The 13,505-nt window shown below is 41.1% G+C and overlaps 2 protein-coding genes and 1 long non-coding RNA gene across 4 annotated transcripts; 2 read left to right on the top strand and 1 right to left on the bottom strand.

Moving 5' to 3' along the window:
• Positions 1-108: 108 nt before the first annotated feature.
• LOC113338504 lies at positions 109-2,372 on the bottom strand. 2 transcript variants are annotated; one of them, XR_003354787.1, is made up of 3 exons: positions 1,424-2,372; positions 1,177-1,306; positions 109-903 (listed from the first exon to the last, which is right to left on the bottom strand). It is a non-coding gene; the product is annotated as an uncharacterized LOC113338504 (long non-coding RNA). The 2 variants fall into 2 exon arrangements; XR_003354786.1 differs by having other exon boundaries at positions 1,177-1,294; positions 1,424-2,371.
• A 5,473-nt stretch (positions 2,373-7,845) lies between these two features.
• Positions 7,846-8,829, top strand: LOC113272148 (putative F-box protein At1g32420). Its single transcript, XM_026522043.1, has one exon. It carries the CDS (start codon positions 7,846-7,848, stop codon positions 8,827-8,829), a length of 984 nt encoding a protein of 327 aa, XP_026377828.1.
• Positions 8,830-9,857: 1,028 nt separating this feature from the next.
• LOC113272141 (putative F-box protein At1g32420) lies at positions 9,858-11,219 on the top strand. Its single transcript, XM_026522037.1, has one exon. It carries the CDS (start codon positions 9,858-9,860, stop codon positions 11,217-11,219), a length of 1,362 nt encoding a protein of 453 aa, XP_026377822.1.
• The last annotated feature ends 2,286 nt before the right edge of the window (positions 11,220-13,505 follow it).

Genomic DNA, 13,505 nt, shown 5'->3' with positions numbered 1-13,505 from the left:
CCACCACCACCACCACTGTCCACCACCGCCAACAACCACCAACATTGTCCATCACCGCCGCCTCCTACCACCACCGACCACCACCGACGACCACCACCAACATTGTCCATCACCGCCGCCTCCTACCGCCGTCGCCCACCACCGCCAACCATCACCTACGACACCACCACCACTGTCCACCACCACAAACCACCACCACCGCCAACTACCACAACCGCTACCAACCACCACCATCGACACCCACCGCCACCAATTACCACCACCGACAACCACTACTACTACCCACCGTCGCCACCAACCACCACCACTTTCATCCACAGTCGCCGCCAATCACCACCAGCAACCACCAATTCCACCACCACCATGTGAAGTCAACTTGTTGAAGTTGTCTCCAAATCTGGAGGCAACTTGTTGAAGTTGTTACCAAAAACGGAGGCAACTAGCTCAAGTTGTCTCCAATAAATAGTGTGTATGAACAAATTGCAAAACAAAAATGGAGCCAACTAGCTCAAGTTGACTTTAAAGTGAAAGCAACTAGCATAAAATTGTCTCTGAATCTTGAGCCAACTAGCCCGAGTTGTTTCCGTATTTGAAAGCAACTTGTTCAAGTTATCTCCAAATATGAAGGCAACTAGATCAAGTTGTCTCCACATATGGAAATAACTAGGACAAGTTATCTACAAAGGAACCCGACATGAGTCAAACACACATCATCTGACATGGAGTGAGTTGTGCTACCTTTGCACCACAGGTTCGTTAATACAAAATGACATATCAAAATCTACACCTACTCATGTATTAAACTATACAGATATTCATGATATGTAACACATACATACCTAATAGTTAGCACGCATCCAACATAATTTCATATTGTCTCCCCCAGCACAGCTGCAACATCCACTACCATGATAAAAATCTAATTTAGTCAACCAATCATAGTATGCGTATTGGAGGTCATCATCATGACACAGACAATATTCTCCACTTCGTGTATAATCACACTCAAAATGAAGTGACAATACTAATAATTCAAGCAATTAAAAAATAGATCAGATACACGTTACAATTGAGAATTTGACAAAAACCCAATCAAAACGGAAAGAGATTTGATTAATTTGTAGGTGATTAATTTGATCGAGAATTAAGGTTGAAATTGGAGACATACAGACTTACTTGGTTCAATTTTGAACACAAAAGCATCCCAGGAAATCACCACCACCACCACCATCATTTCTATATTCTTCTTCTTTCCAAATATAAACTGGTTAGCTTTCATGATTCTCCTATATAGCTGCAATACACACTGAAAAACAATAAGAACCAAAACAATAACACAAGTCCAATTATTAGTCTCAACTGTGTAGACTACTGTATTCATAATAATTCAACCAGAATGGTGTCAATAGTTGGTTAATAATACCAAGAGCAATCCACCTTCTCGCTTCACCACCAATATTAACAACAAACCATCAGTTCCAAACAGCACCACCACTATCACCATTCCAACACCACTATCATCTGGAACCAATTAATCAACAAATTTCAACATTTCCATCAATACAACATCACCACTACTGCCAACAGTACACAAACCACTGCCATACCCATTAACCAAAATTTTCAGAAACCACAAAAATACCCTAATTTCTCTGTAACTCTTCAATGAAAACCCCGAACTGAACAATCACAAGCCATTATTCTTCATTGAAATTAGCCACTATCAAACCCTAATTTCCATCAACAGCAGCAATCATCTTCCTTGTCTAGTCAAAATAAATTACAAACCAAACCCATTCTTCTCGACTTCAACAGACTCCCATCTAGCTATTTCATTATGTTTCTCTAAAATTGGGATCTCACCTGAATCTTCAACGAAGAAGAAGATGGACCGCTGCTCCTGATGATTTTTATATTCAGATTTCGGGATTTGATTCACAAATAGGTGACAAAAAGGGAGAATTGTTGATGGATCTGGTGAAAGAATTGGTGGATTTTGAGGCGGTGGTGGAATTGCAGGTGGATCGATCGGGGTGTTGTTGTTGGTGGTGGTGATTGCCGGAAAGAAAGAGAAGAGAGATACATGATAACTCACTGAGACGATGGTGGTGCTGGTGGCGTTGGTTGTGGCGGCGACGGAGATGGAGATGGAGATTGCGACGGAGATGGAGATGGAGTTCGGATGGTTTTTCTCGAGTGAGAAACAAAGAAGAAGCTGGAGTATAAGATGTAAAGGTCAAAAATGGGATTAGGTGAATTATTTTGTTGTTTATAATTTCAATTATGTCATTAGGGATATTTGTAAGGACTCTAAGGATACTTACCAATGACGCATGGATAGTAGGGGTGTTTATCCCTGGTCCCACCTCAAGGAAGGCCTTATACTCCGATATAGAAGTAATAGAATATATTTTCCCTTATTTACCGGTCACAGGATATTCTCATTGATTGACCGTAATCATAATAATATATATTGCCTAACATCCCTCTAAGGAGATTAAGGCGTGTTTTACCAAAACCAACATGGTATCATCCTAACTACACGATCCTCTTCTTCCTCTTCCATTTTCTTTTCTTCTTCAACAACATCAATCATGGCAGGAGATAAAAAGACCCTACACCCGGCGTTTACCATCAACAACATCAAAACCCTCATCCCTATTCTCCTAGATATCAAACAGGATGAATACTCTTCTTGGGTTTTTCTGTTCGAGCTCCATCTTCAGGCTCATCGTCTTCTCTTTCTCATTGATGGATCCACACCACCACCGGATGTCGACGCTCCCACCGTGCTTCAACTTGACGCTCTCTTTCGTCAATGGATGTTCTCCACCATGACCAAGGATTTAATGCTCACCGTCCTCAAATCTGGCGAAACTGCTCAAGAGATTTGGGATCATCTCAAGAAACTTTTTCAAGACAACAAAGGTAACCGTGCTGCGACTCTTGAACGTCAGTTTGTTAACCTTAAGTTTGTTGATTGCACTAGTATTGATGATTACTGTGATAAACTTAAATCCCTATCGGATCGATTACGTGATCTTGATTTTCCTATGAATGATAAACGACTTGTGATTCAACTCGTCAACGGCCTTCCGGAGGAATACAACACGGTGGCCTCCTTTATCCAACAAGCTATGCCTACATTCGATGCCGCTCGCTCACAGCTGCGAACCGAAGAGATCCGCCGCTCTCAACAGACCTGTACGTCTTCACCTACAGCACTTGCATCTACAGCCTCGACCACAGATCGTGGTACTCAGCGCCCACAGCGCTCAGGCTCAGCCAAACGCAGTGGCAGTCGATCGTCCTCCTCCACTGCGGCTTCACCACTGCTACCAACTCCACCACTGCTGCCAACTCCACCACATCTTTACCAGCTGTATCGTGCACCACATCCGGCTTACAGCAATCACTGGACACCACAGTGGGCAACGCCACCTTGTCCGTATCCCACAGCACCTCCGGAAACAGCATGGCAGCAACCTTTCGGTCACAGCTCCAACCGAGGCCGTGGACGCGGTGGACAGTCACGCGGTCGACCTTCCAGTATTGGACGTGGACAGGCATATCTCACTCCATCCACGGAATACCTTCATCCCAGTGACATTGCCGAAGCGTACAGTTCCATGAGTTTACACTCTCCTGACGACGCTTTCTATATGGATACCGGTGCCACATCGCATCTCACCGCAGACTCAGGTACCCTAAACACTGTTTTTAATACTAGCAATGTTCGTTCCATCTTAGTTGGCAATGGTAACAGTATTCCAGTCATTGCTTCCGGTACCAAGTTCATCGACATTCCATCTCGCACCCTAAAGCTAAAAGACACTCTTGTTGCTCCTGACATTATAAAAAATTTGGTTTCCGTTCGTAAATTCACCACTGATAATCATGTGTCTGTTGAATTTGACCCATCTGGTTTTTCTGTGAAGGATTTGAGATCGAGGAAGATTCTTCTTCGATGTAATAGTTCCGGGGAGCTCTACCCTATTACTCCTTCTGCCGTGCCACCTTCAACTTCGATCTTGCCTCATCCAATATCCCTTCTCACGTGCTCCTATGATGTTTGGCACAGTCGTCTTGGACACCCAGGGAAAGCTATCTTAGATAATTTACGTGCAAACTCTTCAATTCTATGTAATAAAAATCAGTCTACTAAACTTTGTCATTCCTGTCAAGTTAGTAAACATATTCGTCTGCCATTTTCTGATTCAAACTCTGTCACTTTTGCCCCATTTGATATAATTCATAGCGACTTATGGACATCTCCATTGCATGTCGAGACTGGTTTCAATTACTATCTTATATTGCTAGATGACTTCACAAATTATCTATGGATCTTTCCTCTCAAATTAAAATCCCAGGTTTATACCAAGTTCTTAGAATTTCGCTCTTTCGTTAAAACACAGTTTGAACGTGAAATCAAATCTTTTCAATGTGACATGGGTCGTGAATTCGACAACTCCTCATTTCACGATTTTGCTCACCAAAATGGGTTAGTTTTCCGTTTATCATGTCCTCATACCTCCTCTCAAAACGGCAAGGCTGAGCGAATGATTCGTCGTGTCAATGACATCACTCGCACAATTATGTCTCATGCCTCAATCCCTCCCACCTATTGGGCCGACTCCCTTCATATGGCCGTCTACCTTCACAACATACTCCCTTCCAAAATTCTCGATTACGCTTCTCCAGTTTCAATCCTTTATCAACGACAACCAACGTACTCTCATATTCGTATTTTTGGTTGTCTTTGCTATCCAAACCTATCCGCCACCACTCCTCATAAGCTTTCTCCTCGTTCTACTAGGTGTGTTTTTCTTGGTTTCCCAACACATCATCGTGGCTATCGTTATCTCGACTTAGCCACTCACAAGATCATCTTATCTCGACATGTAACGTTCGATGAAAACGTTTTTCCTTTCAAAGAAAAACTTCCCATCGCATCCCACAGTCCAGAATCTTCGTCCACATCAACTCTCCCTCTTCTTCCCATTCGTCTTCTCTACCCAACAGCTCTTAACCCTCAGACCAGCCTCCCTCCTGCCCTGCCATCTTCCGCAGTTTCTACACAACCTATTTCCGCTGCACAGAAACTACCAGCTACTCAGCACAATCCTGTCACTTCCCCACCAGTTCCTGCTGCACAGGAACTACCATCTACACAGCACAATCCCATCATTTCCCCACCAGATTCCGCTCCACAGCAACTCTATACTCCTCCCCATCGTCGTTCCCCTACAGCTACTCGACTCCACTCCACTGCACACCCAGATCCCAGCCCTGCAGTTTCTGCACACTGCGATCCAGCAGGGTCTGTCACTACCACGACCCCTGCCTGCCCTGCCCGGGCAGATCCACCATCATCTCCCACTCCGTCTGTTCCTGACACTTCAGTCACCTCTTCTCGACCTGTCACCCGCGCCTCTCGTGGCATATTTCGTCCCACCCATCGTCTGAATCTTAATGTGCAAGCACCACAACTTCTATCCAATCTTCCAAAATCTCACCTGTCTGCTCTTCGTGATCCCAACTGGACCAAGGCCATGCTAGATGAGTTCATTGCTATGTTAAAAACACACACTTGGGACCTAGTACCACGACCTATTGGTGCTCATGTTATTCGCTCCATGTGGTTATTTCGTCACAAGTTTAATGCAGATGGTACATTGCAGCGACACAAAGCCCGTCTTGTTGCCAACGGTAAGTCACAACAGGTTGGGGTTGATTGTTTTGAGACTTTTAGTCCGGTTGTTAAGCCAGCCACTATTCGTACCGTTCTCAGCATTGCCACGTCCAGATCCTGGCCGATTCATCAGTTGGATGTCAAGAATGCCTTTCTTCATGGGGACTTGTCCGAGACAGTTTATATGTTTCAACCTCCAGGTTTTGTTGACCCTACTCGCCCTGATTATGTCTGTCGTCTTCGTCGATCCCTTTATGGTCTCAAACAGGCGCCTCGGGCGTGGTTTCAGAGGTTTGCAACTTTCATTACAGGTTGTGGTTTTCGGGGTAGTGTTTGTGATCCATCTCTTTTCATTTACCGGTCCGGTCAGGATACTGCATACTTATTATTGTATGTTGATGATATCATACTCACTGCCTCTACTGATGCTCTACTGTCCCGTTTTATTGACCTGATGAAACGGGAATTTTCTATGACTGATCTTGGCCCGTTGCATCATTTTTTGGGTATTACTGCCACTCGTTCTTCATCAGGGTTGTTTTTATCTCAGTCGCTCTATACAAAGGATATTATTGCTCGTGCATCCATGACAAACTGCAATCCAGTGGCAACTCCGGTTGACACAAATTCTAAGCTGAGCGCTACTTCTGGTCCAGCAATTTCGGATCCTACTTTATACAGAAGTCTGGCCGGGGCGCTACAATACCTTACTTTCACTCGACCGGATATCTCGTATGCAGTCCAGCAGGTATGTTTATTTATGCATGATCCTCGAGAGCCTCACATGCAAGCCATCAAGCGCATTATTCGATATCTTCAGGGCACTATTGATCACGGTTTGTCACTATCGGTTTCGAATATTTCTGCCCTAACCGCCTACTCTGATGCTGATTGGGCGGGTTGTCCTGACTCACGACGCTCAACCTCTGGTTATTGCATATTTCTTGGGGACAATCTTGTATCATGGTCCTCAAAACGTCAAGCAACTGTGTCCCGTTCCAGTGCCGAAGCAGAATACAGAGGTGTCGCTAATGCGGTGGCTGAAACAACCTGGCTACGGAATCTACTTCTTGAGTTACATATACCATTACGGCGTGCTACTATGGTATATTGTGACAATGTGAGTGCTATCTACATGTCTGGTGATCCGGTTCAACATCAACGCACTAAGCATGTAGAGATTGATATCCACTTCGTTCGTGAAAGAGTTCGTATTGGTGACATTCGCGTCTTGCACATCCCTTCAGAAAATCAGTATGCTGATATCTTCACGAAGGGTCTTCCACGTCAGTTGTTTCTTAGTTTTCGTTCTAGTCTTAGCGTTTGTTCCTCTCCCGCTCAGACTAAGGGGGTGTAATAGAATATATTTTCCCTTATTTACCGGTCACAGAATATTCTCATTGATTGACCGTAATCATAATAATATATATTGCCTAACATCCCTCTAAGGAGATTAAGGCGTGTTTTACCAAAACCAACAAGAAGTTCTTCACTTCCTCAAAGTGAACAGCAAACCCTTTTAAATATGAAACTTTTTTCTTGATCTGGATTGCACACATTGTTTGTTAATCAACCCTGCTAATTCCCCTGTAATCTCCAAGGTGGAAGAATGGTGGACATCCCAGTTCCTGCTTCGGTATGAGTCATAAACCCTAGTTTTCATGTTTTCGATTTTGGTTTTTTGTTCTTTTTGTTTTTTGTTTTTGTAGTGTCTTAATACGACGGCATCTCAGTAACTTTTTACCTCCACATGAATCAAACCAAGAAAAACCTCACAGCTGTTAAAACTTAAAGGAGGTTGAATCTCTGTTTCATATTGTTTTTTTTGAGCATAGGAAGAAAAGCCAATAGTGGTTTACATGGGGCATGGACGGTGCAAGAGTGCGAAGACGATTAGAAATAATGATACAATAATATGCGAGATACTAAGCCGACTTCCAGTGAAGTTTCTTATGCGACTCAAGTGCATATGTAAACGCTGACGTTCATTAATTGAAGAGGACGCGTATTTTATAAAATTGCACCTTAACCGATCAAGAGCACGTCCTGCTCTTTTTATCACCTTACGGTTGCACTTAGAGCGTTACATACTAGGATGTGAAAATTGGTCCTTGAAAGCTCAGTTGTTGGATGGCATAGCGGATATACACACAATGAGGGAGTTGGGTTTACACTCTTATGGTCAAGTTCTTAAACCTGTGAATGGTTTGATGTGTGTTGTTGATAAGGATAATAATGCTATATGCGTACGCAATATCACTACTGGTGAAGCAACATCATGGATTCAAACAACTATAGATGTCGAACGGACTGAAGGGTACAAGCTGCTACAGAAATTTAAAATTTATGAATTTGGATGTGATCCGACCACAATGGAACACAAAGTCATATGCATCTTGAGTATGTGTAAAACACAAAGTTGCACTCAGTACGAAGTTTGTGAGGTCTTGACGGTATGCGATAATACGTGGACAAGGATCAATGCTGTTCCCGGCCTACCTTATGATTATAACCTTAAAGAGTCTGTTAATGTGAATGGTGTTATATATTGGTTCACTTGTAAATATCTGGGCAACTCCAACAAGCATGAATATCCATCTTTCATACTGGCATTCGATGTTGGAAAAGAGAAGTTCAGAAAGATTACATTACCTAATTCCTACCTGGATAAGCCGTGTGATCATATCTTGTACTTCTGTTGTTCTACCTTATTACAAGTGGATGGGCATGTTGCCCTAATGCGTAGACAGAGTGATCGAACTGTCAAGTTATGGCTATTAAATGATAAAAACAAGGAGAGTGGAACTAAATCTGGTACTGACACCAATTGGTATGCGGATACTATCACATTACCGTCGGATATAAGTTGGGATGAAAAGAGCAGACCTCAATTTTACAGTGTTGAGGGAACAGACCGTATAATAATAGAGACCAATAAAGATTATTATAGACATGTTTGTCATGCTTCTCTGCATTCTTATAATTGGAAGAAAAGGAGTTTCGGTGAGGTTAAATTCAATGGGATGCCCTACTCAGTTCCATGTTGCTCCAGTATTAATCATTTCAGAACATTCAGCGAAAGCCTTTTGCCTGTTCAGAAGAAGCTAAGACAAAGTACCACCTTGCAACTTGGATAGATGTTTCATTCCGTATCTGGTAATTCTTCACACTCGCTTATCTGTACCATATATTCCAAATTTGATACTCTTTAGACAATGGAGTTGGATAATTTTTACTACAGGTCTCGTAAAAATGCACGTCAAGAATAATTGAAATAAAATAAAAAACTACATAAGTTCTGATTATTGACCAAGCACTTGGAAAGTGAGTGAAACCACATCAAAACAGTAGTATGTAATGCCGAAAAGTTCTGTTCTCATGGCTATAAAGTAAAAATTATATGTTGCACAACATGGTTACGACGATTTTGTGATTGATTAGTAACTGAAACTTAATTTGTTCATGAATTGTTGATTGATTAGTCGGAAGCTGTTTCAAAATACATTAGGAGGGTCATATTGTGCTTTAGGACCCTTAATCTTTCTTTTAAAAGCTTTTCCATTGTTTCTTCTTGTATAGAGTTACGACAAAGTCTGGTCAGGTATATAATGAGTGAAAACATGTCAGTGACAGAGGAATTCACTTTGATACTCCCAATTAAAATAAACAATTTGCTTTTATCATTATCATAATTCATAATAATATTTTGTTGAGTGTCGAAGTTGCTTAACTTTTGGTGTGATGTGAGACAGAACCATAAAAAGTAGATACTGTTTCGTGGAAACAATAAATAAACTCTGCTCGGTTGCCACTTCCATCCACAAACCAGAAGGCTCCAACGTAAAAGCATATGTTGCGTAGGCTTCATGGATCATGGACCTACGTATGTGTATGCACCACATGTGTCCGCTGAACACTGATACCACCATCCACATGTTGTAATTCACGACACGTGGATGGGCCCAGTTCCCAATACACGTTTGCTTAGCAAGAAACTCAGATGTAGTGTAAATAGTAGAAATTAGAAAATTCACAAAAAATTATAGTTGATTATTACGGAGTATATATCAAGGTTCTCTTCTACTACTGACCCAAGCAATCACTATAACTCTAACTTCAATATTCTCATTTTTCCTGCATATATTTTGCAACATTTTTCTCAATCATGCAGATCTCTCTCACTAGTGATGATAATGAGGATACATATGTTTCAGACACTGCTGGTAGTGGTGGTACTACTACTAGTAGTAACAGTACAAGTAGAGGTGTTGTTAATGAGGATGTAATAAAGCGTGAGATACTGAGCCGACTTCCTGTCAAGTCACTTATGCGTTTCAAATGTGTTTCTAAAACCTGGCTGTCTCTCATTGAAGAAGATCCACAGTTTGCTGCTTTGCATTATGCACATGCAAAAGCACGTCCAGGTATCCTTTTCGTGATTCCGCGTGCTCGGCCAACGGATCCAAATAATCCGCACCAGAACAAACATGATCGGTTGATTTTAACAGCCAATCTAATTAAAGATCAAGGAAGCAAAGCAGAAGCTCACAAGATAAGGAAGGTAAAATCGTCTCGTTATAATCAGATTCTTGGACCTGTAAACGGTTTAGTCTGTTTTGTTGACAAACTCAAGTCTGATGTTTGTGTATACAACCTCAGCACTAGAGAGAAAACTCCAGGTATTAGATCGACATTGCTAATGCCAATAGAAGAACAGTGGAGCAATTCTTTTAATAAAATCTATGAGTTCGGATTTGATCCTACTACAAGAAAACACAAAGTACTGTGTATTTGTCATCGTACAACTCAACAACCAGGTGAATTCTACATCGATGGCCCCTATCAAGTTTGCTACGTCTTGACCATAGGAGACAATGCGTGGAGAAGGTTAGATGAGGTCCTGCCTTGTGACATTGACTACATCCTGCCTTCTTCTGTTCATGTGAACGGTACTATCTATTATTGCACTGCTCGGTTTTTGTTTGGCAGTTGGGCTGGTGGTTGGAAAAATGGTGATGCCGTATTGGTTGCATTTGATGTCGGTATTGAGAAGTTTAGAACGATTCTAATTCCTAATGTAATCCTCAGTAGCCCGCCTTCTGATTATTGGTTTAATCAACATGCCTACTTGTTAGAAGTGAATGGGCATGTAGCTATAGCTTGCAGATTTGGTGCTTATATTGCCAAGATTTGGGTATACATAGAAGATACCGAGAATGATAACAACGGAACTTGTGAGGAGAAATGGGCTGAGCATACCATCAAATTTCCTTTCTGTTGGGATAGAAATACATATTGGGGTTTTTATACAGGTGCAGGAATGGACCAAATACTCGTACAATCTGATCGATGGGTTGTTAGTGGAATTGACCCTGCCTGCACTCTTTATTCTTACGATCTGAAGATGAAGACGTTCACCGCAATTGAAGTCAGTGGGATTCCTTCTTCAATTTCAAATGACTGTTCTATTAAATTGGTTTCAAGTTTTTCCGAAAGCCTTTGGGCACCTATTCAAAAGCAGCAGTGAAGCACTTCACTCAAATATTCACAGGAGAATGAGTGAATCTCTTAGAATAGTCTGACATGCATGCTGGTAAGAAAATTCCTTCTAATGTTGATTGGTGAGATTATGGAATTGGCTTATTTTAGAAACCCCAAAGACCTCCTGACATTAATATTTATTTAGCAAATTGGTCAAGTATCATCAAGTTAAAGCATAAAACACATTCTCTCTTTCTAATCAAAAAAAAAAAAAACACTCAAAATGTTGCTTATACGTTTACACTGATACTCATCCTCGCCCTCCCATTACTAATGGGTTTGGAATTGTTATGTTGAATGTGGCAGGCAACATCTAAGGAGCACGGACTCTAGGTGCAAAATATGAAACGACTGAAAGTTCTGCAAATTAGTTCTCTTTTTGGGTGATAGTAAGATGACAATAGATGTTGGTTGCGTTTGATCTGATTTATGTGGGAACCCAGTAACCTCTTGTTGAACTGCGAATGTATGCTAGATAAATTTCCTACTCGGCAATGTAAATTTGGTATTTATAGGAACCACTCTTTGGATAGTATATTATGACTATATAATATATATGCAGCTTATTGGATGCATGTACTCTAAAATTGTAATGAATTTTCCTCTTTGGTTGTACATTGCGAGTCTTTTATTTGCATCCTGTTTAATGCAATTTCACACGAAGAGTCTTGATGTCGATTGAAACTACGGGTTTGAAACTCCTCCTGACATGTCCGTGTCTCAAGTGAAGAAACTGTGGCCTTTATCGCAACAGACTACTTGCAACCCACCAAAAATAAAATAAAATAAATTAATTAAATGCATTTGTCGTAAACTTTGTCCCTCCTGAATTGTAGCTCTGGAACTTATATGGCTCCTGCTGCCAGAATAGCAAAGAGCCAAAATGCAAATTTCCCAAACACCTGATCCGCTGCCAAGACTTCGGTACACTAAAAAATATTAACTCAGAGAAATCAAGGCAGCAAAAAGAGTCAGGTAGAGGAACCATATATATATTAAACCGAATGAGATTCATATTTTCACTGTTACCTTAGCAATTACGATCTATTACCAACCAGAATCATCTTTTTCTTCGATGTAAGATTGCATACAGGATTTGGTGCAACTTAATACCAACAACAGGCTGTTCTTGGGTTTTACCGGGATCAATGAGAGCCTTGGCAGATACCTGGCACACTCATCATCTCTCAATCAGGCAACTACATCTGGAATTTAATCCCAGCAGCCATCGTTCACACAATCTGGAAAGAAAGAAATTGTAGAAGGTTTGAACCTACACACCTCTTCAAAACTGATAATGATCTCATTTTGGAAGTCAAGACTTTAGTTCTAACTTGGGCTCAGGCTGCAGGTCATAGGGTTCATCAAAACTGCTCCTACACGGTTCTGTCTAATTGGGAGGCATTGTTTTTGTAACTTTCTCTTTGTTTGTAGCGTAGCTTGGTTTTTTCTTTTCTTCTTCTACCCCTCGTAGATTTGCATGTACATTCCTCTTCTTTTAATAAATCCTCTCTTTCAATCAAAAAAAAATCTATTACCAACTAACAAACAAAAAACTCCAGCTAGAGTTTTTAGCTCAATTACAGTAAAGGGAAAAAAAAAAATCATTTGGTACAAAAAAATTTTCACGCATCTTGCTAAGAAAAATGCAATGACTTTCTGTTCTCATTTGCTTTAAGAAAAGCCTGAATGATCAGCATTTCGTAAACAACCACTGTCTTTCGTTTCGACGATTAGTTTTTCAGTTTGTGACAGTACTTGCAAATGGACCAAAAGATAACATTTCATTAAACAAACTCGCTGCAGCCATTGGTCTTCCATCTCGCTATAGTCCCGCTAATATATGCCGTAAGTGGCTGTCGTGGGTTTCATTCAGTTTGTTTTATCATTTTGAATATGCGTAATTGTAAGTGGCCGTTGGACACCCAAACTGGAGGGAAATATACCAAAACAAGTTCTGTAAGGGAGAAGCAAATAAAAAAAGAAGCTCTAACTCAGTCCGAGTCACGCTCTGCAACTCGGCGATCAACTCACCAAACTTTTTTCGCCATTAATGTATTTCAGTTAGATTGCATGTTAATTTTTAAAAGAGTTATTGCTTCCTGTTGCTGATTTAAGGGACACCCTTACCCGTAAAACCTTTATTTCAAATTTAAACTTTGATTCCCTCTCCTTTTATCTTCGTCTTTAACTTTTCTCAGTAACTTTTCTTATGGCTTACAGGTTCTGATTCCATTTGTGCTTTCTTGTCTTGTTTAAGACCTTGGAGTTG

This window comes from Papaver somniferum, chromosome 1 (assembly GCF_003573695.1).
Source record: "Papaver somniferum cultivar HN1 chromosome 1, ASM357369v1, whole genome shotgun sequence".
Taxonomy (NCBI): Eukaryota; Viridiplantae; Streptophyta; class Magnoliopsida; order Ranunculales; family Papaveraceae; genus Papaver; species Papaver somniferum.
Note: the sequence above shows the minus strand (reverse complement) of the source record. Positions and strands in the feature narration are given on the sequence as shown.